The sequence below is a fragment of the Myotis myotis genome, unplaced genomic scaffold, assembly GCF_014108235.1.
Source record: "Myotis myotis isolate mMyoMyo1 unplaced genomic scaffold, mMyoMyo1.p scaffold_m19_p_5, whole genome shotgun sequence".
NCBI classification, from domain to species: domain Eukaryota; kingdom Metazoa; phylum Chordata; class Mammalia; order Chiroptera; family Vespertilionidae; genus Myotis; species Myotis myotis.
This window is the reverse complement of record NW_023416357.1, coordinates 40910881-40932989: the sequence shown is the minus strand read 5'-3', so window position 1 is coordinate 40932989 and position 22109 is coordinate 40910881. Positions and strand designations below refer to the sequence as shown.

The 22109-nt window shown below is 42.9% G+C and overlaps 1 protein-coding gene across 1 annotated transcript in view; it reads right to left on the bottom strand.

Annotated features, from left to right (window-relative positions):
• Nucleotides 1–22109, bottom strand: part of SV2C (synaptic vesicle glycoprotein 2C) — a 146873-nt gene that overhangs the window by 5644 nt on the left and 119120 nt on the right. Inside the window, exons 5-12 of the mRNA XM_036310440.1 lie at nucleotides 18181–18314; nucleotides 17617–17706; nucleotides 14194–14304; nucleotides 13652–13740; nucleotides 11019–11183; nucleotides 7944–8077; nucleotides 6618–6821; nucleotides 5982–6141 (exon numbers count right to left, since the gene is read on the bottom strand). Of these exons, the coding sequence (XP_036166333.1) occupies nucleotides 5982–6141; nucleotides 6618–6821; nucleotides 7944–8077; nucleotides 11019–11183; nucleotides 13652–13740; nucleotides 14194–14304; nucleotides 17617–17706; nucleotides 18181–18314 (1087 nt within the window). The remainder of the gene's footprint in view (nucleotides 1–5981; nucleotides 6142–6617; nucleotides 6822–7943; nucleotides 8078–11018; nucleotides 11184–13651; nucleotides 13741–14193; nucleotides 14305–17616; nucleotides 17707–18180; nucleotides 18315–22109) is intronic.

The window sequence follows — 22109 nt, the reverse complement described above, 5'->3', positions numbered from 1 at the left end:
GGAAATTTTTCCAATTGATTTTCAGAGAATGGAAGTGAGGGAGGGAGGGGGAGAAGGGGAGAGAGAGAGAGAGAGAGAGAGAGAGAGAAAGAGAGAGAGAGAGGGAGAGAAAGAGAGAGAGATGAGATAGATATATCGATTAGTTGGCTTTTGCACACCCCCAGGTTTGTGCCCTTGACTGGGAATCGAACCCACCACCCTTTGGGTCTCAGGCCTATGCTCTAACCACTTAGCGACACTGGCCAGGGCTAAAAAAATTAAAATAACACTAAATAACATTCAAAGTTATTTTAATACTGAACCCATCTAAGCTATCAAACTACAATGCTAAGAACACTAGCACCTCTTAAATATTTGTCTAATAAGCAAATTTGTCCTTCTTGAACTCCTAATTTACATATTCTTCTATGTATTTCTCATTCAACAATCACTCATTAGCATCTTTTACGTTTCAGTAAGGCACTAGGCACCAGGGACACCAAGATGAAGTGTCCATTGGTACTAGACAGATGTGAAGAGATCATGATAACACAACCTACTAAGTGCAGTGATAAATATACCCACGGAGTATGATGGGGGCCCAGAGAGGATGGATGAGAAGAGAATTGGACTGAAGGAAGAGGAGGAGCTTACCAAGTGAAGGATGAAATGTGGGCAGAGGTGTTCTTTGCCTCAAAATATCCTCATATCTTCCTGACTTATCTGTGTGGCACCCCACTCAGGTCTGCCTTAGTAGACATCCCCCCCCAATGGCTTCTCAAGTGCCAGATGGCCTGCCTCCCTCCAGTCCCCAGACAAGTCTCCACTTCCTCATGCAGCTGTTCTCAACTTGGGTACCCAGGGCTGAGAGCCCTGCAGTCTCCCAGAGACATCTGCGTTTCTGAATTGACTTGGATTTACTGGTACATACCACAGGAAGTTACCAAAGCAACACATCCGCTCCACCCCTCCGACAAGTGGTTTTCATTTCTGAATTCCCTTTAGTGTGCTTCCAATCAGCCATATTTTTATAAATCACAGAATTTATAGAATTTTGCATTCTGCCTTTTCCAATCAGTAATATAACCATTCGTCCCCTGTCACTTATGTTTTGTTTAAAGTGAAGTGATTTTGCATATAACCATTATTTCTGTAACCACACTGTTAGATAATTAGGAGCTTTCCAAACTTGGGGGGACAAAAATGATGCCGCAGTGAGCACCTTCACATATAACCCTTGGTCGGGGCGTGTTTGTTAGGGAGGGTCAGGCGGTGTTGCACAGCCAGGAAAATGTTTATGATGTGGTGCTGTGGCCGCAGGAGAGGAATCCAGTACAAAGGCCTTACCAGCCTCTTTCTTCTCCCTCCCTCTCTGCTCCCGCTCTTTAACCTCTCCTGTGTGTGTGTGTGTGTGTGTGTGTGTGTGTGTCCTGCTGTATCAGCTCATTTGCATCAGAGGCAGTGTCTCACCCATCCTGAACCTTTCCTTCTCTTTCAACCCTTATTCAGTAGCTGTAGGTTGGACTGGGGCAGCCCCGGAGACCTTCCCTGGTGGGCCAGGCCCCATTCCTGCTCCCCTTAGAGCTGGCTTGTGTCGAGGGCAGGGCACCCTGACTGGAGTTTGCCTCAGCTAGATCCCGGCCTCGTCTTTGGAATGGGGCCATGCAGTCTTTACGGTCACTCAGCACAACTCCTTTGGGACTGGCACAGGGATGCACATGACACTTGTGAAGGGAACTAAGGAATTTCCCGATATCTTTAAAATAGTTTGGAGTAGCCCGGCTGACATTGCTCAGTGGTTGAGCGTTGACCTATGAACTAGGAGGTTGCGGTTCGATTCCTGGTTGGGGCACATACCCGAGTTGTGGGCTCTATCGATGATTCCCTCTCATCTTTGATGTTTCTGTCTCTCTTTCCCTCTCCCTTCCTCTCTGAAATCAATAAAAATATATTTAAAAAAATAGGTTGGAAGTAGATTTCTGTAATGGACATTTTAATGGGCACTAGTTGGGCCATATTTGTTTATTGTTGCCAGACTATCATCTTGCTTTTTCAGAGGAAAGAAAATCTAACTTTTTATTCTTAAGTCAGAAAAGACTGAATTGTTTTCTGATCCTCAGAGAAAGGGGACATTTGTCTCATCCAAGTATGCAGTAGCCGAATGGTATGTGTGCAGCCTGTGTGTGCCCTCCTTGCCCGGGGAGGATGGCATCCGTCACCACTACAAGCAGGGCCCTCCTCACTCACACGTAAGTGGAGAAGGCCTTACCTATCTGCTGGGAGGAACCTCTGGGCCCAAAGCAGCCCTCCATTCCCCTCCCACCCCCACTGCCATCACAGGTCTTCCCAGTGTTCATTCCTGTTGAAATGCAAATACTCATGGACAGGAGATAATGAAAGCCTTTGTGTCTTATCATTTATCTGGTAAACCTAGCTTGGAAGTGAGGGCCTGGGCCAAGGTAAGTAATGATGGAATGAAAGTGACCATTGGGAGGCAAATTGCAGTTCATTTAAGGCCAAGGTTCATGAACATGGCTGTCTATCCCAACTGCCAGGTGAGCTTCCTAGGAACATATTCCTAGACCTTCACCCCGGACCTACTGGGAGGGGATAGATTTGTCTGTATGGAAAGCGGCACCACAGAGTCACCCATCTGAGTTTGAGGCTACGTGATCCAGGCCAAGTTATGAGCCCTGTCTAGTAACCTGAAAATGGAATAAAACTACCTACACTTGTAGGGTTGGAAGAAGGATATATAAGGTTAAATGAGGCCATTTAAAGACTCAGTAGAGTGCCTGACTCACCCTCCATTTCTCGGATGGGAAGGCCAAGTCCCAGAAAAGTGACAGGACTAACCTAAAGTTACCCAGCTCTTTCCTGGCAGCACCTTCCCCCGAATTCTGGTCTCCTCCACGCTGCTGATGGAGAAGGTGGGGAAGAGGAGGAAGAGATTCTCCAACAGTCTGTGCTGTATGGGGAAGGGGAGCTGAGAGCTGAAAGACCCGGAAGTCTATGGATGGCAAAAGTGAAAGAGGATACAGAATGGCAACAGATCGGTAAACTAAGTCAGACAGAGAAAGACAAATACTGCATGATCACATTTATGTGTGGAATTGAAACAAAACAAAACAAAACAAAAAAACACACCGAGCTCACACACAAACAGATTGGTGGTTGCCAGAGGTTGGGGGGTGGGGAGTGGGCAGGACTCTGCAGAGAGGAAAAGGTGCCTTGTCATGGGCACTGCCCTGTCCTCACGGTGTTTTCACAGGAAATGCAAGTGTGACCCCTAGTAAAAGTCAGAGGTATAACATTAAAGGTAAAATCTGTAATGTGGTTGACAAATGTGGCTTTCAAGTGCTACAACTTCTGTAGTGGTTAGACTATACCTTAAACTATGTTTCCCAAATGTAATTCTTCTGACTGGGTTCTTGATAGAAGTTGGCTGTTAAATGGTGCAAGAGGCTCCTTTTTAGCTGGGAGCCCGGCATCAGTGTTCTGTTCTGATTATTGAGGACAGATTCCAGAAACTGGGCAAGGAGCTGGCAGAGCTGGAGTTCTACTGTGAAAATTACAGCTTCTCACCAGAATCCTTGTCAAGACACCTTCTACCCTGTCTCCACACAGAGACTATTCGGTATTTCCACACAACACCATTGCGGTCAGCAGAGGCTCCCAACCTGACCTACAGCAACATGGCAGAGACGGAAGAGAAGGTTCTCGCCGGAAACAGAGTGGGTGGTACCAGCTACATCACCTGGGCCTTGGCAATGCTGCTCTGGAGGACACGTTATCTCTGAACCATGGAAGGAAGTGAGACCTGCATGCTGTCTGATAACATCTGCGTACGTGCTGGAGAATGTCAGCCAGCAGCTGTGAGAATGCACCTTGCAGACCTCCAAGTCACTGTCCGGCTGCTGTGCTCTGAAATTCATCACCACATTTCGCTGTTGCAATAACTGAACATGACAGGGTCCCTGTGACAGGCTGGGTCCTGGGACCCGCAGGCCTCCTCTGAAGCGGACACTGTCAACCCTCTTCCCCCGCAGCAGCCTTGCCAGGCCTTCCTTAGATCGCTGGTCTGGGACGTTTCCACCCAACCACCCATCCTCGCGCCTTCGCTGGGGCTCAGGCTTGCATTGCGGGGCCCCAGACTTCACCTCTCCCATTTTCTCTCACACGGGCGCTTCCCCTGATCACTCTGTGCATGTTTAGTTCCATCTTGACCTCTGCGTCTTGGAAAACCTGAGCTAACATCAACAGCAATTTCTGTTTTTATCTTAGCTGACACTTCACCTTTCGGACAACAGATGAAAATTGATATCCCAAATGTTTCTCCTCAGCCCAAGAAAACCCTCCTCCATTTCAAAGTCCAGACAATACTGACTCTACCCTCCCTCAGTGAGGGCTTCCATGGTGACAAAGCACACACAGAATAAAAGAAGGCAAGAGCATTTGTCTTCACACATGTCAAATGGCAAAACAGGACTTCCATTCTTTTAACTATTCATCTGCTGAAGCTCTACCCCAAATCCCTTCTAGCCCTTTCTCTGATATGAGGTACAAAGTCTCTCTGTGTCTCCCTTTTGGGACAAGATGCATCATTTTCTTCTAATAGCAACCTCTTTTGGTAACTGGAAATGCGTTGGGCTTTTCCTCCAACAGACCAGGAAGGTCAAGAGATAATTCTAGAGACGTCTTTGGGGTTCCTAACTGAGGAACTCATGCAGACACTTCAAATATAAGGACCCTCTCAGGATTGAGTAGTGGCTCCAAACAGGGGCCACAACCGGCTATTTGATCCTACTCCTCACCACCCAATTACAGCTTCCTCACACTATTAGTCAGCAAACTAAGTCATGGGCACAATTACGTTCCCTCACTGGCTTCATTGTGAGGCAGGATAGTAAGGAGACAGGAAACTTCCTCGGTGAGTGGAATGGAGGAATTGAGACAGATGGCTGATTCAAACTGGCCTCATCCAGCACCCTGATTCTCTGCCTTCTTCTCTCTCGCATACCCACTCCCCTAAACACTCAGCCCTCAGAACAACGAGGTTCTGACCCGCATCAAATAATCTTAGGAACAAAGCCTCGGGTCTGTTGACCCCAGAGACAGAGTTTAGGTTAAACCAGAGATAACATCTAGGTCTCAGTTGTGTTCCAGCTCCAGGCCCAGAAAAGCAGCAAAACCGGATGAAGCCATGCCATGGCTGACATCAGCACCAGATGCAATGACTAATGACCCCCTGCATTAGCACTGACCAATCACAACCCTGAAAGGACACACCTGGAAAGCTGACGAATAGTCTATTGAGATCCTTCCCTGAGACCTCCCCCAAAATTCCTGCATAGAGAAAACAGATAAAAACCCTTAAGACAAAGGACCCAGCATGCATAAGTGTGCACTCTCTCTCGAGAGCATTCCCTGGGCTCCCCCTGCCTCCTCTTTCCTAAGGGGTGTATCTTTGCTTTCTTTCTCCAAAGGCCCTTCTTTTGCCTCAGTAATTTGCTTCCTGAGCCCACCCAACCCAGCGGGCTCACGTCTGCCTCTGTGACTTTCTTTCTAAAGGGCCAACGCGGCCACACTCAGGCTCCACTATCCCTCACATTTCAGAGGGCCAAGGCAGCTCCGCCTAGGTTCACTCCTGTTGCTATGATCTTGTCTCTTGTATTTTAAGCCCTTCCTTTGTTTCACTGTCCCCACCTTTGGTAAACCTACTTTCAAAATCGCCTGGACTTGTGTTGTGAAATTTTTCCTGCACAAAGTCAAGAACCGAGAGGCCGAATTGCCAGTAATAACTGTCCTATTAACGCCGACTAGCAGCTACATTCCCCAGCACTTTCCTTTTAATGTATACAAGTGAAACCTACAACTTCATATGCCAGATAGTTTTGGATTTCTACTTTCTTGGAAGCATGACAATTTGGTTTGTTTCCTATGACTTTCAGTGGCCCTGTGGAGCTCAGAGTACCTCTTCCCAGACACCCATGTCAACGTACCTCCGGTCCGTGGGGTACATCTCCACAGTGACCACATCCAGAGAGTTCCAGGCCGAGATGGTCAATCCGTTGTACAGACACAGCATACCTATCATCATGGATTCGCTGGTGCCAAACCAGAGAAAGAAACAGCTAATCCCCGAAAGCACCATAGAGCCACCTGTCAATGAAGCAGACAGAAGGCTGGGATGTTTCCCCTCATCTTGGTAGAGCAAAGGAAGACCCTTGAGTCTTCAAGGTCTCACAGCGACACAGATCCCACGGGGAAGCTGCAGACTGGGTTTGGCAAAGCTCAGGTGCGGGTTTGCTCACCTGGATGAAAGGTTTGTCCCTCTAACTGCCTTCTGAACACAGCAAGCATGAAACGCACATCATCAATTATTCAGCTACTTAAGTGGAAAAGTATACACTAGTCACACATAATTAGTTTTCTCGGCTGTGAACTCATGGAAGCTGCTCAAATGAAATGCAATTAGACATAATTTTCACTAAGATGGTGTCTTAATGAAAGGTCTGAAGGGATTTCTCTCACCTCTGTGGGATGCAAATCCCCAAGGGGGCAGAGGGCACGTGGGAAGTGGGCTCCCTCCAGATGGCAGGGCAGCTCCTTTATTTTACAGGACACAACGCACTTACCCAGCATGGTCAAGCGCCCGATTCTGTCCATCAGGAGAGCAGACACGATGTTCCCTGGTAACACCGCCAATGTTCCCAGGAAGTTGACAAAATAAATCCAGTAGGCACTGTAGTCATCATCAAAGGTAATCTGGCATCCCGTTTTATTGTGAAAAAAGGAGCAGTTTTGAAATTCACTGTCAATGAATTTGTACTCCTCGAAATCTGTGGACATAAGGAAAGATAATTCATCAAGCTCTTAATAGTTATACACCAGGATAAGAAAGCCTATGGAGAATACGGAAAGGAATCACGATACTCTACTCTCCTTGAGAGCTTCAAGGCCGGGGCTGGTTTGACTTTTAGTATCTTTGCCTTGACAAAGTGCAAGGTCTAGGACTTTACATTACAAAGCATGGTTGGCCCTCCATGTACACGGATTCCACGTCTGTGGATTGGGGAAAAAAATGTTGTTGCTGATGTGTACTGTATTGCAAGGCCCATGATGGATGCATCTGTACTGAACATGTACAGACGTTTTGCCTTATTGTCATTCCCTAATAATAGAGTATAACACCTATTTATATAGTATTTATGTTATATTAGATGTTATCGGTAATCTAGAGATGATTAAAGTGTACAGAGGATGTGCAGAGGTTATGCGAATACTACAGTATTTTATATCAGGGGCTTGAGCATTCATGGGATTGGTATCCATGGGTGTCCTGGAACCCATCCCCTGGTGCTGAGGCACAGCTGCAGAATGAAGGAATACCTGGGTTGAAAAAGGAATAAGCTAAGTTAAAGAATCCAGTTACCCTCCGATTTCTTTTGATTCGCCATTGCTAATTTCGTTACCTGTTTACTCCTTTATGATGTTAGCTTGTTCTAATTATCATGTTATAGAAGGACTATCATTATAGGGCTAATAGTTTCCATACAACAATTACCAAAAACAATTTGTTTCAAAATATGTATGAATCAGCCATATGCTTGCCATCTCTGCTGACTGTAGTTCAGACATGCTGACTTAAAGAAACACCAGATTTAGAAGCCAAGATTATCAAAACAAATAAACTACAGGTTAATGCTTTGCTTTAAAAATCATGCACCAAACCATTTATTTTTTAACTTTGATCTTCTGCAAGTCCCATTTGCATTACATCTGACCAAAACAAACAATACACGCGTAACTTTGATCCGACCTGATTTAGGGAATCTGTTAATTTATACTTTAATCTCCATTTCCCCCTTAAGTCTCTGCCCACACTGTGACATGCGTATCCCATTTCCGCCCAGCGCCAGGCCCTCTGAGGAGGCCTCAGCAGGACTAAGTAGCACACCTACCTGTGTGGTCAAAAACAGTGTCAATAAATGTGCAGTTCTTGAAGTAGGTGTTGACTGAAGTCACATCCTCAAAAGTGCAGGCCTTAAAAAGCGAATCCTTGAAAGTTACAGATTTGAACTTGACCCCTAGGAATCTGCTCAACACACACAAAAAATTCATATCAATGATTGTCCACCAGGGTTTAAAGGTAAGTCAAACAGGTTTAGTGATGGGCTGCCCCTCTGTGGACACTCTTAATTACAAAGGACATTGGTTTCTGGGTTTTCTAATCTCTTAGCTTTCCCCCCTTTTCCTCATCCAGCCTGTTCTTTGGCTATCCATTGCTTGCCAAGATTATTTCCTATCCGAAGAAGAGGTGGCATTCAAGATAACTTCACTTAGCTTTTTGCAATGTTGGTAAAAGATTTTTTGTGGGGTAGGCAGTTGCAGGTAGAAATATTGGAGATTACTTGTGACTATTAATTCTTTATTTTTCAATCCTATCTTCTTGTTCCTTCCCATATGCCTTTATTTGAAAATTCTCTATTTGGGGTTCATGGCTCTAACTGGAGGATGTGCTCCCAAACACACTTTTAAAGCGAGCCTGTTCCCCAAGCCCAAAACCCAAGGTTTCTTCATTCCAGTGTAGGGATTATCCTGAAGAAAGGACATGAGGAGTGACTGACTCAGGGGTCAAGAAACTCATAGCCACACTCACTCCAAGAATACTTCTCTTCTCAGAGCCAGCAGTTATTCCTTGAACCAAATGGAATGATGAGAGCTCTGCTTATTTTTGTAAATGTGTAGAATGATGAAATCTGTTCATACACACTTTTGGGTGCTGAAGGGGAAACTCTAGGTAGTAAAAATGATAACAGTCATAATTATCCTAACATTGTAGAAGAATCTATGACTCAGATCTGTGTTGATAAGGATCTCAGGAGACATGAATAAATGTTCAACAGTGTCTCAGTAATTTATTAAGAGAGCATGAATATATACTTATACAGTCACCGGGAGGAAAATGCTTATTCAACCACGGAAGAAGTTTTGATATCAAATGCCACTCCTATTAGGGTCAGAAAGGGACTGATCCTAGAGCAATTCACTAATTATTGGGTAATACTTTCAAAACTGTTCTCACTCTAAGGATTGACTGTGCATTGTGGTGTAATAGAACAACCGGCTTAAAAAACAATCTTATGTCAATCCCCTGCTCTAGGGGTCCAGAGAAAAACCATCTAAACGGTAAATTTACCCACTTAAAGGAGGGTAAATAATGGGACATTTTAAGATTATCAATTTTTCTGAAATGGAACTGAATTTAGAAAGGGCAAACAATTTTTTGAATGGGCAGTATATACACAGAGTACACCTGGTACAAAATCAAAAATTTAAAAGGGAAAAAGTGAGTTTTTTCTGACCTCTTCTCAGACCACCCTGTTCTTTTGTGTTAGTTTTTTGGGTGCTCTCCGGGAGCATTCTTTATGAAAAGTGCTAGCAAATGAGACACGTTATTCTATAACTTGCTCTGTCTCCTGGTAGTCTACCTTGGACTCCATATCAGTGCAGAAAGAGGTGCCATTTATATGCTGAACAGGAAAGCTATTTTTTAAAAAATGAGTTAGCTAGTGGTATTTCAAATTTCCTTGAAAAAAAAAATTCTACCACTTTCTAAAATAAATATATATTTTATAAGGATTTCAGTACTATTAAAACTATTAATTATTATATTGCTAATGTAAAATATTTCTTAGTCATGATTGAATACCCATCTTAAAATTTTAACAAATATTATTTAAAATATGACTGTCAGAAATACAAACATGCTAGAAATTTCTAATGGAGTAACAGAATTTTTTTTTTATCCTCAGTGAAGAAAGAGGAAAAGACAGAGGGAAATATTGATGTGAGAGAAACACATTGATTGGTTGACTCCTGCATGAGCCCCGACCAGGGCCCAGGCTGGGGAGGAGCCTGCAACCAAGGTGAGTGCCCTTGACTGGAATCGAACCTAGAAGATTTCTTCTCTGAATTAAATAACCCAGCTAGGGCAAGTAAGAGTATTTTTTTTTTTTTAAATAAACAAAGTAAATTTCAATCTAGAATTACAGAGAACCAAGTGCAGCTCTGAGTTGGGGTGTCCTATGGGAGAGTGCAGGTGGTTCTATGTGGCTGGGATTAGGATTAGGCCCCTCCTTGAATTGTCAGTTCAAACAATTATCTCCTGCTGGCAATTCTCCTTTTCATTACAAACCATAAACATCCCACAAATTCTTTTTCATCTTTCCAAATTGGTTTTTTGCCCTGGGAAACTTTGATTATTTTAGCTTTTTACTTTTAACATTTTTGAAATTAGGACAATTTCCTAAGAATGATGTAAACCACTGGAACTCATAGCAACGATTATTTGCTCAGACAACAAATAATGGATGTAAATAATGACCTTGTCCATTCTTTGCTTTCCTGAAAGAATGAACCAGAATCTTTTTGAGCCAGTTCTCTGTGCTCATCAAGAGCCATTCCAGGTTCTAGTCTCAAAAATACCCTTTGCTAACGTATTCTGTATTTCCAAAGCCCCAACTGTGGAGAATCATTCCTGTATTTGAAACTCTAATTGAAACTCTCAATGTAACCTCAATTTTTGATTCAGCATCATGGAGAAAGAAGGAATTCTGAAAAATGGTCCCCTTTTTCAGGAATTGGAGACAGGCAACAAATTACACTTCAGATTTCTTCTCTGAATTAAATAACCTTATAACCCATTTTATTTTATCATACTCCTCATTCTTTTCTTCTGTGACTTATTTTTTTCATTTTTCTCCAGGGTCTCTCTAAACTTTCATTTCATAACAGTCAATCCCACTACTTAATAAATGCAAAGCAACTCAGTTTCAGAAGTAGTTTTAAGTGAAGTAACAGATCCCTTTTCTTTAACGCCCATTTGGAAGTATTCATATTCAGCCAGAAATGACTAAATGTACAAATTAAAAAACAAAACTAAAATACTATACATATTTCAGTGCAGTGAAGGCTAGTAAGAAATAAGTTTTTGTGAACAGATAGCATACTAAATTATTTCAAAGTTTCTGGACCTGCCATTGTAGTATTCCATTCCAGTATGAATCTGATTTTCCATGGTAAAGTTAATACTGAAATTGGCATATTTCTCTCTCGGCACATTTCTAGTTCGTAATGCATATTCATCCGATTGCAGATGTTTAATGACATCAGGGAACCAAACAGATAATCCATAGTACCTGCAAAGACAAAGAAGTGCGAGTTTGTAAAGGTGCCAGCAACGAGAGGCGATGCATGCCTGCCTCCCTGACATGCTCAGAGAGGTATCGGTTCCCGGAGAGGTGCTCTGATGATGACCGGCTCCCTGAAACATTATGAATCATCACGCTGTCATCTGCGCTGCTCTCTCCCCACCACAATTAAGTCTGCAAAAATCAACCTAGACATATGGCCTAGGGTTCCCTGGGGAACCCCAGGTACATAATTCCTGAAGCCGGTGCTTTGGGAGGTGACATTGTATAAGAATCCCACCCTGTACCCATACGTGGCATGCTGGTCCTGAAGTTTTCTCATCACCCCAGGCTGCACCGAGGAGCCCCATCACCTAGTCTGCCACACGCCTGGTATCCAAAAACCATGAGAGCCCTTAAAGAATGACCTCTTTTATGAGGGCAGAATCTTTTTTTGGTTCCCACACTACTCTTTCACTGCTGGCCTGCGGGTACAGCCCCATTTCTCAAAGCAGTTCAAGGCTAGGAAAAGGACCGTGCAGGCGATTATCTGAAAATCCAGGTTATTTCCAGTTTCTGCCTGTTGGCCTCACATGTGTCATTCCAACGGGTAAATACTGTGCTCTTCAATACAGCAACCACTCGCCATGTGTGGCTACCGAGCAGCTGACATGTGGCTAGCCCAAATTGAGATGTGCTGTATGTATAAAATATCACATTGAACGACTAACAAAAAAGAATGTAAAATAAGTCTTTAGAATCATGGTTATATTGACTATATGTTGAAAGGACAACATTTTAGACATAATGAGTCAAATAAAATATAACATTAAAATTAATTTCACCTGTTTCCTTTTACCTTTTTTTATAGCGTGGCTGCCAGAAAATTTAAAATGACACGTGTGGCTCCCATTATGTTTCTACTGAACAACAATCCTCTGAAATAGTGGTTCCCAAAGTGGGGTCCTGGGCCAGCAGCATCAGCGTTACCTGGGAACTTGTTAGAAATGCAAACTCTCAGGCCCCATCCACACCTGCTGAATCAGGAACTCAGGGGATGGAGTCCTCCAGGTAATTTTTCTGATGCACACTACACTTTGAGAATCATTGCTCTAGTTTATCCTGTTGCAGGTAGACATGCTAGGTTCGAATCCTGGCCTTGCCAGCTGTGTGATCTTCAGCCCGTTCTCTAAGCCTCAGGTACCTCATCTCTCATGTCAGACTGATGATAGCACCCACCTTCCTGGGTGGTTGCTTGGATGAAATGGGATGCAAAGTACCCAGCACACAGGGAGTGCTCGGAAGACAGTGTGTGTAGTTTTATGATCATTGTCTTCAGGAATCTGGAAACATCACTGGCTCAGGATCCCAGATTCCAACCCCTTCTCTTCATAAATCATGAATGAAATTACTGTGAGGGTATGAGTGGTGGCCACTGAATAAGAAATAACTCAGAGATGCACCATCCATAGCACTGCTCTCTAGTCATATACACAGGACAAAAAACTTTAAAAATAGCAACCGCGAGGAAGCATGCTACCCTGGGGTGTCTGTAATCAATGACATGGAGGAGTTTTAGCTCAGTTTTCATTTATTTGGCAAACATTTACTGAATATCCACTAAATGCTACTCACTATTTGAGGTTATGGGGACATCAGCAAGAAAATCATAAAGCTTAAGATGTGGTCAATAATAAATTGTTAAACAAAATAAACAAACCAGATAATTATTATCATGTAACTCTTCACATCTTGAGAGTAGAACTGTTGTCTCACTGAACACCTCGCTTAGTGTTTAGCACACAGCAAGCACTGAATACATGCTAATGTTCATCCTTCATAGATTAGTAGTTATCCTAGAACTTGGGTGGGGGTTACCTTATATATTCTAAATCAATCCTCTCAACTTAGAAATGAGGAATAAAAACTCAGTAATGCCCTAAGTCACATGCAGAACAAGATGCTAGGTGTCCTGACCGTCACTTTTCTTGTTTGTCCCTTTATTACAACTCAGAGCACTGGGAAAGATCAGTCATGTCTGGTCACTTGCCTGTTTTTATTTAGGGATGTTAAGACATGGAACTTAAAGCAGGAATGTGGGGCTCCACCAGACACGAAGATCCTATTGACCTGAAAGTGTAGTATACTTTTCTTGCATGTTCAAGGAAGAGCAAAGAGGCTGCTGTGGCTGGGGCCAACCACAAGAGGAGAGGAGGGAGGAGAAGTCATGGGGGACAAATCACCCAGGGTTTTATTGGGCTTTCCAAATATTACTGGTTTTGCCAGCACAGCTTTATGACAAGATAAGTGAAATGACTGGATTATAAAATCATAACTGTTAGCAAATCTAATCTGGATAAAATTCTTTCCTAAATGTTAACAGCATCAAACAGCGTAAGAAAAGAAAGCAGCATGACTAGGAATTACAGTGTGGACATATAAAGATTTCACTTACCAAGAATTTAAATATCACTTACCCAAAGGACAGGGTGAACCAAACGATTGTAAGCTTTATTGTATTTTCCCTAACTGGGTAGTGGAAACATCTCATAAAAGTCATCCAAATCTGTAAAATATTAGAGAGTTAGTTTAGTTATACAGTTATCTAGTCAACCCCACACCCCACTCCCTCCAACAAATTATTAAAAAATTGAGTTTTCTTTGCACTGGATTCATTTGACCTTAAAATGTAAAAGCTAGAGGCTAGAGAAAACCAAATACTGGAAATTTCATTTACCAGCTTCCTGAGGTCAATGGGCAAAGTAACTGAAGCCTACCCAGATCTACCAAGACTCCACCGAACACCTTCCTTTCCCAAAGATGAAGCATCTTAGTTTCCCCGATGATCCCAACGGGATCCTATTATCTGGTCCCAGTCCAGAAGTCAGGTGTCTGAAGTGGTGAGAAACCCATTCATGAAACTGGTCAGTCAACCCTGCTTCTGACTAACCTCAAATGCAACAATTGACCAATAGACTATTGACTATTGGCCAACAATTCAGAAGGGCTTGTTACTTACTCCATACAGTTCTGTGTGGATCCGAACGAAACACCTCCTGTACCATGTTCCTGTGTCACTCTCAATTTCAATCAACTCATCTATTTGTTTTGGGGTTTTGATTCTGTTTACCTGTAAAGAGCAACAGAGGGCCAAGTGCTGAGTTCTCTTTTCTGATGCTGCTCGGTTAAGGCTACCATCTGTTTTTAAAGGAGCAAAAGTTGACTCCAACAAAAGAGCAGGCATTTGATAATCACGTCATACATATATGAGACTGATGATGCAAGTGCAGAGACCCAAAGGGCACCTAAAGGAACTGAATAAAGAATGAATGGGAAGGAATACCATAGGGAAGTAGGTGAAGGGCAAGTAGTAATGGAATAGTGTGAAATTAAAATGCCTTTCTCTGAATGATTACTACAAAGGCACACATTAGCAGATAAAACATCCAGATAGGTCAGCTTCTGGATTAAGAATTATTTGCTTGGACTAAAGTGGTTGTACATACTTTTCTTTGAAACCTACTTATTTGATGAATTTGGCCCCTAACCATAGTTCTGAAAGCTTTCCCATCAAACTTTTATCCTTGGAGCATCACTATTGCCCTCTCTTCCTTCTCCCACAGCCTAATTAGCTCACAGTGACTGGTCAGCAAGTATCTACAGGTGACCATAGTGCAAGGTCAAGTGAATGAGCTTCAATGGCAAGCATCAACACTGAAGGGGAATGAATGATGGAGGGTTGGCACGAAAAGCTGTATCTATGACTTAAGTTAGCCTCTTTTTGCTAAGGAAAAGAACCAAGAGTCAAAAGAAGTAATGCTTTCAAAACCGAGAATGAAGCCTGAAAAGAGAGAGAGAAAGAAAAAGAGGAATAATGGATCCTTTATGGATCTGTCCTTTCTTATCCTATGAATAACTATTTACTTGCTTTCGATAAATCTGAGAGGCACAGAAATGTACACACGTTACCCCTGCCAGGGATAAATTTTGAATATATATATATTTTTTGGAGATTCTTCCAATATCCAAAGCAGCACTTCTATTGTGAAAATCCAGGTACCGTGGTTGTTTTTTGATGGAGGTGCTCTGAGGACCCTTGTATCTTTCAAATTATACCAGGTAGGCAGTAGCCTTTTCCTGACTATGTAAACAAAGATGTCTATATTTAACACAAATAATGTCTGAGTTAAATATGGGATTCCAAATAGAGTCAAATCAAAACATGCCATGTAGACAGTATTTTGTGATGCTTTACCTAATTTTTTTTTTAATCACAGGGGTGTTCTTATCACTCAATATATTACTTTTGGGAGGCTTCCTCTTCTCCACTCATCAGTGTTTGTTTGTTCATTAATGCATTGGCACCCATAGGGTGCCAGGCCTGACAATGGACCCTGGAGATGCAAACATCAAGCAATTACCACACAAAATAAAAAGTACTCTGATGGAAGTGTATATCAGATTGGAGAGAAATATTGTAGAGAACACCCAAGTTCACCTGGGAGTGTGACAGAGAAGAGAGAAGACTTCATGGACTACAGAATTTGAGCTGGAGTTTATGGAGAAATTTTTCATTTGCCATTTGTGTAAACTATTTGGAGTCCATTCCAAGTAGGAGGAATACTATCTGCAAACATCAAGGGGTGTGATTAAAAAAAATACTGTATTAGCCTGGCCAGTGTGGGTCAGTGGTTGAGCACGACCTATGAATCAGGAGTCACAGTTCAATTCCTGGTCAGGGCACATGTCTGGGTTGCAGACTCAATCCCCAGTAGGAGGCATGAAGAAGGCAGCCAATCAATGATTCTCTCTCAGCACTGATGTTTCTATCACTCCCTCTCCCTTCCTCTCTGAAATCAATAAAAAATGTATATATTTTAAAAATACTCTATTAGACAACTACAAAGAGTTTGGCAGTCCTGAAGAATAGTCCAAGAACAAAGGGCAGTGAGTAATGAGGGATGAACCAAATCATTGGCAGTGAGGATGTAAAGTAAGGAATAACGATGAATGATATTTAGGATGGGGAGTAATAGGACAGAGTGATTTTTTTTTAATACAATGAAGGTAAAGGAAAGAAGGAAATAGAATAGTTTTCAGGGCTCCAGGTTAGGTGGTGCTGGTGGTACTTGCTGATAGAATTTAGGACAAGGAAGAGGCTTGGAGACTCTTAAGGTGGAAAGTTAAGATTTAGAAATTCAGATCTTAAAGGGCCTATAGCTCATAGACTCATGGCCACAAAGCCCTTCAGCATGCATATCTGGAGCTCAGGAGATTTGTCCATTAGGCAATAGAGATGCAGAAGTAGATGAGAACAGCTAAGGAGAGTATCTAGACTTAAAGGAAAAATTAGCTGAAATTAGCCCTGTAAAACAGTATTTAAGGTATGGGCATAGGAGAAAGAGCGTAAGCAGGAGACCTGGAAGGAACCCATGTATATTCACTGTGCGGTGGACACTCGTATAACAAGGAACAAGGCAGATTTGTCATGGTAGAATCATGTCATGATTTTGAAAGTCAATATAAATGATTTTGAGATTATCCATTCTTTTGGATCATTTCCACATTATTCCCCTTTTACATAATAATATTACCATGAATGGTCATGGCTGGACTTGGCAACTCCAACTACTGGAAGAAAAGCAGGTAAGCAGGACAATGAGTCCCTACAAAGACACTTTCTCAGGAGTCTTTGGTAAACGGTTTACCCTCATCGGGCTGAAAGGATTGAGTGATACCCAGTGTCTAGCTAATGTCTTGAGAATCCTCCAGCTTCATGTTCCTTTAATTTAAAAACAGCTTTCCTCTATTGTGCGTCTCCTCAAAAGAATGTCCTACTCAAAGCTTCCAGGCCCTCCATTACTGACCTTACTTTCTCCATTACACTGCATAAAAATTTTGCTAATGAAGAATCTATAATAATTTGGACAGATGACATACTGAAGTCTATCTTTACATTATGAAAATATATTTCCTAAATAAAAATAAAGTAAGTTAGATGCGAGGGGACTGTTTAATTAGGGACTATTTCACTTTTAAGAACTATAATTCCTATCATTTATGACACTTAAGATCTTACTTTTGTTCCACTTCTGTCTTTATGTATTAAACCCATTTTAGACAAAACATTTTTCATCAAACTATATGCTGCATATAAAAAAAGATTTTAAAACCATGTTCCTTCTAAAGAATTCTGTGCACCCAATTTTCGTTAAGTTAGACTGGTTTCCCCATTGAGAATAAACTTTGTAACAAGAGAATCAAAGAACGTTCATGCAGAGGGAGCAGCACATACAGCAGCAGTGTGGCAGGCTTAGGTAAAAGGGGTAAGGAAAGGAAAAGAGGAAAGGAAGGTATAGCGAGAGAGGAATTTACAATCGGGCCTTTCCAGAAACAGTTTCCCACCCCTGGCATAGATGATTCTCTGAGGAGCAGTACTCACCGTGAAGACCTTCTCGGGCTGACCCCGTGCCCTCATGTTTGTGTCATGAATTAACTTCAGAATCATCCAAGCTTCATCATGTTTTCCAACCTAGCAAATGTGAGTAGACAGTGAAGTGCTAGAGGTGAAACACACTCCCTGATTTTCCAATAACCATCTTCAATTGCCAAATAAAATTTGGTGCCATTGTGAAAATGCATTTAGGTGTGTCCCATTGGAACATACAGACTACTTGGATATCCTTGAATACCTTAGCCGTTCAATGGATGTGCCTATAACTAGAAATAGTGCCTTTGGATGGTAGAATTTCATTTATAGAACAATAGCCATGTTCTCTTCATTGAGCAAAGAGTAAATTGCTTGAGGAGGAACATGAGTGCTTTCTGGTCACGAGGCAGCTTGTTCACATGCTGGTTGTTGGAAGCATGTCCCCATCACACCAAACCCTCCACATAAGGAAGGAAAAAATACCTCCCAAAGAGGCAGGCATGCTGTTCTAGAATTAACAAGCTACTGTCTCCAATGTATGTGGCTTCCTTGAGTATCAGTAATAACAAATGTTACCTCCAACAAGAACCGGGGGCTTTCAGGCATGAATGTGAGGGCCACCACCGAGCAGACACAGGGGAGGGCGCAGACAATCACGAACACACGCCAACTGTGAAACTGGTAGGCCGACCCCATGCTGAAGCTCCATCCTGGAAAAGGAGGAGGGGAGGGTGAGGGAGAGTGCCCCTCAGACCGCCTGCTGAGAAACGGGGACTCCACAGTCACTGTGGAGTCTACACCTCAAGTTCATTCGTCAGACCTTTGGACCCACAGAAGAATGAGCTGACCTGGGCTGACCAGCTCAATACCACCAACCTCATTACCACCAACAGCACCACCCGTGGCAACACGACTGCCAATAGCAGTGCTGAGAAGAAAGATGCTTGGGACCAAAGGGGTCAGGGCCTAAGTATGTTTACGAACAACCAAATTTTGAAGGCCAAGAAAAATTAACTTGGGATAATATTTTCCCCAATAGACTACTCTGCTGGGTATCTTCTGTTTGCTCCTGCAGATCACTCTCCACTCTCCACTGAGCGTGTGCCAGGAAACAGATGTCTGTGGACTGCATCAACTGGCTCCCATGTCCTCCTCTTCCATTTGGGTTTGAAAAGAGGAAGGAGAACAGGGAGTGGGAGTGGGGCTCAGGATATTTATTTCCCTTGCTTCCCTTCTCCCATCTCCCTGGCTGGGTGGAGGTTTGACCCTGGGTATGCCCATCCCCTGGAACCTTCTGTAGCCACACCTCTTGTCAGGTTCTGGCAACCCCTCCCTCCTCTTGCCCTGTGAGACACAGGTGGGTAGAGGATGCCCTTCCGCTACCAGCTCCCAGGTGCTTATTACTCCTTCTTGGTTTCTCTTTACCGTTCCCACATCACTCTTTTCAAATGGCCCCCATGAGAGCATCATCACTGCCTGCCGGCACCCTGACCAGTGCAATTATTAAGAATTGCCAGTTGCGGTATCTCTCTCCACATGCACATGTCATCCAATAGATCAAGAGAATTTTAAATTCCCAAACAGCATTTTTATTATAATAGGAACAAGCTGAATGGGATACAAATAGAAATCTCTTCGTGGACTAAAAGAAAGACAGTCTTATATTTAAATGAATATAAAATGGTTTAAAGCAAAATTCAAACATGATTCTAAATGAGAAATAATGAGGCATATCAAAACCAATTGAAAAAAGAGGAAATTTATAGAGGCATAGATGAATTATGGGAGGCAAAAATTTAATTTTGGGCAATGCTTGGTATTATAAGGCTTTTTTGTGAACAAAGTCATAGTCTACACCACACCCCAGGAAAGCAGTATAATTAATCGCTGTTTACATAGGAGCCAGCGAGATTCTGGGCTGATGTAACTTCAAGGCCACAAAGCTGAAGTTACATATCAGAAGCTTCCCCACCCGGATTTGAGGCAGAATCTTACAGCACACATGGCCTCCTTTCTGTGCACACTTGCTCTTAAACACAGACTCTGTTGACAAATGATGGAAACCCGCTCTATCAATCTTAGATTAATCAACATTTTCTGGGAACTTAATATATGAGGATGATGCGAATTGCTAAATTAACTACATCGTAAACTTTAGGAAGGGATATCTATTCTCAATGTTTTATGCAGCAGAAGTTCGTCTCCAATATCTAAAAGGCAGAAGAAATTCTATGATGAAACAGAAAACATACCTTGTTCAAATTTGATCTGAGAGGGTCATAGAATTTCTTTGTAAAAAGCTCCTAATGCTATTATTTTACACATTAGATGAAAAATAAAAGCCTTAGATGGCTGATTGAGGCAAAATGCAGGGTTTTAATTTCAGGCTACAGCCCAGTACACGGAGAAAGAGCAAAGACAAGAGAGGGAAAGGTCTCTGGTGCCTCTGCTAAAATAAATTAGCTGTGAAGATGCAGTTTTATAAACAAAAATGGGAGGGTTTTGGTTTGTTTTTTTAAATGAAGTTATTTAACTAAGGAGAAAGTCCCACCAATAAATAGCAGAAAACTCCTTGTGTTAGACAGAACAATGCTCCTTCTCTGGCAAAGATGTCCTCACCCTCATGCTCTAAACCTTCCATGGCAAAGGGATTCTGCAGGCCTGATTAAGTGTAGGATCTTGAGATAAAGTGATTACCCCATATTATATGGCTAGGCCCAACATAAGTACCAGAGTCCTTAGGAGGGAAAGAGAGAGGCAGGATAGTCAGAGTGAGAGCAGATGTAAAAAGGGGAGCTGAGGTCAGACAGGGGTGAGATTTGAGGATGCTACAGCACTGGCTTTGAAGCTGGAGGAAGAGGCCACAAGCCAAGGAATGTAGGAGGCTTGTAGAAGCTGGAAAAGGCAAGAACACATATTCTCCCCTCAAGCCTCCAGTAGCCCTGTCAACCCATTTAAACCTCTGACCTCCAGAATGGTAAGGTAATAAATTGTGTTGTTTAAAACCAATCAATTTGTGGTGATTTGTTACAGCAGCAATAGGAATGCAACACACCTCTCTTTGTAGGTATAGATCTATCGCTAATCTGATTGATATAAGTTTACTTGAAATTATATTCTCTATAAAACCTCAGGCCCTTTGATTTTGGACTTCTCCAGATGCCTCACCAAGGACTTCACGCTCCTTCCTGATAGTCTTAGAAATATTGCCCTTCGCTCTTCCTGTTCCCAAACATCACATCCGTGGGTGGAGAGACAGTTTGCAGTGTGATGCCAGGTCAGCAGTTTTCAGTCCACAGAGAAAACTAGACGACAAATAGGATCTAAACCTAGAAGAGAACCAGCTGGTCCGGAGTCCACTCTCCTCAGTTTGGGATGTAGTTTCTTCAGGTGGAGACTCCTGTTTGCTGGCTGAAAGTCAGTCCACTGGCCTCTGTGCAGATCGCTCTCACTTCCTTAGCTGTGAAGTCTGTCTCCTGGCCCCTTGCTTGGGGGCTGTGTGTACGCATGTGTGTACGTGTGCTCACAGACATGCAATGTGGTGGTTTCGCTTTGTATAAAGGGTGTATCATCCACCCATTTCTTCCCAGAGCTCCAGCATCCTATTTATATCTACACAAAGATGCCTAAGGGCATCTCGGTTACTGTGTCCACAATGGAACTTGGGATTTCTTACTCCACTACCAAACAAAATTCTTGTTTCTCTCCTAATCTTCCCTATTTCAGCAAATGATACACCCAGACATTCGTGCCCCAAACCAAGATTTCGTCCTTGATTCCTCTTTATTCTCTCTCACTACTCTCAATGTCCAATCTCTCAGCCAGTTCCAGTTTCAAGATATATCTCAAAGTTAGCATGTCTCCCAATTTCCACGGCACAGCAAAGCTTCCTGCTGGCAACACTCTGCCTCTGACCTTCAGCAGGAGCCTAACTCTCCTTTTCCTGCCTCCCTGGTCTTCCAGAGCCCACCCTCCTGACAGCAGCCAGACTCATCCTTTTAAAGTGTCAACAAGAGCACTTCACTCTGCTGCTTGAAAGCCTCCAACAGCTCCTAATAGGTCTGGAATCAATCCACCGGCCTTACTGTGGCCTCTATGGCTGACAGAAGCTGACTCTTACCTATGCATCTGAGCTCATCTCCTACGGGTCCCCTCACTCAGCCTGGGCCGGTTCCATTGACCCGCTGTCAGTTATTTGAACATAACAAAGCTTAATTCCATCCTAGTGGCTTTGCCATAGCTCCTTGGGAGCCTAGGATGCATTTAAAAAGCTGTTTGTTGTATTTTACCCCGTCTTTCTCTGAGATTTGAAGTGGGAGGGTTTTTCAGTGCATCTTGTCCTGATGTAGTCCCCTCAGGGTCTCTGCCTTTGATATTTTCCCTGCCTGGATGTCTTCACACATGGATGCCTTTTTCACACCTTCCAGGTCTCAGTTTAAGGTTATCTCCTGAGAGAGGCCCAAACCCTCAATCCCACTCTCTGTCACTAAGGCCTCTTTTATTGT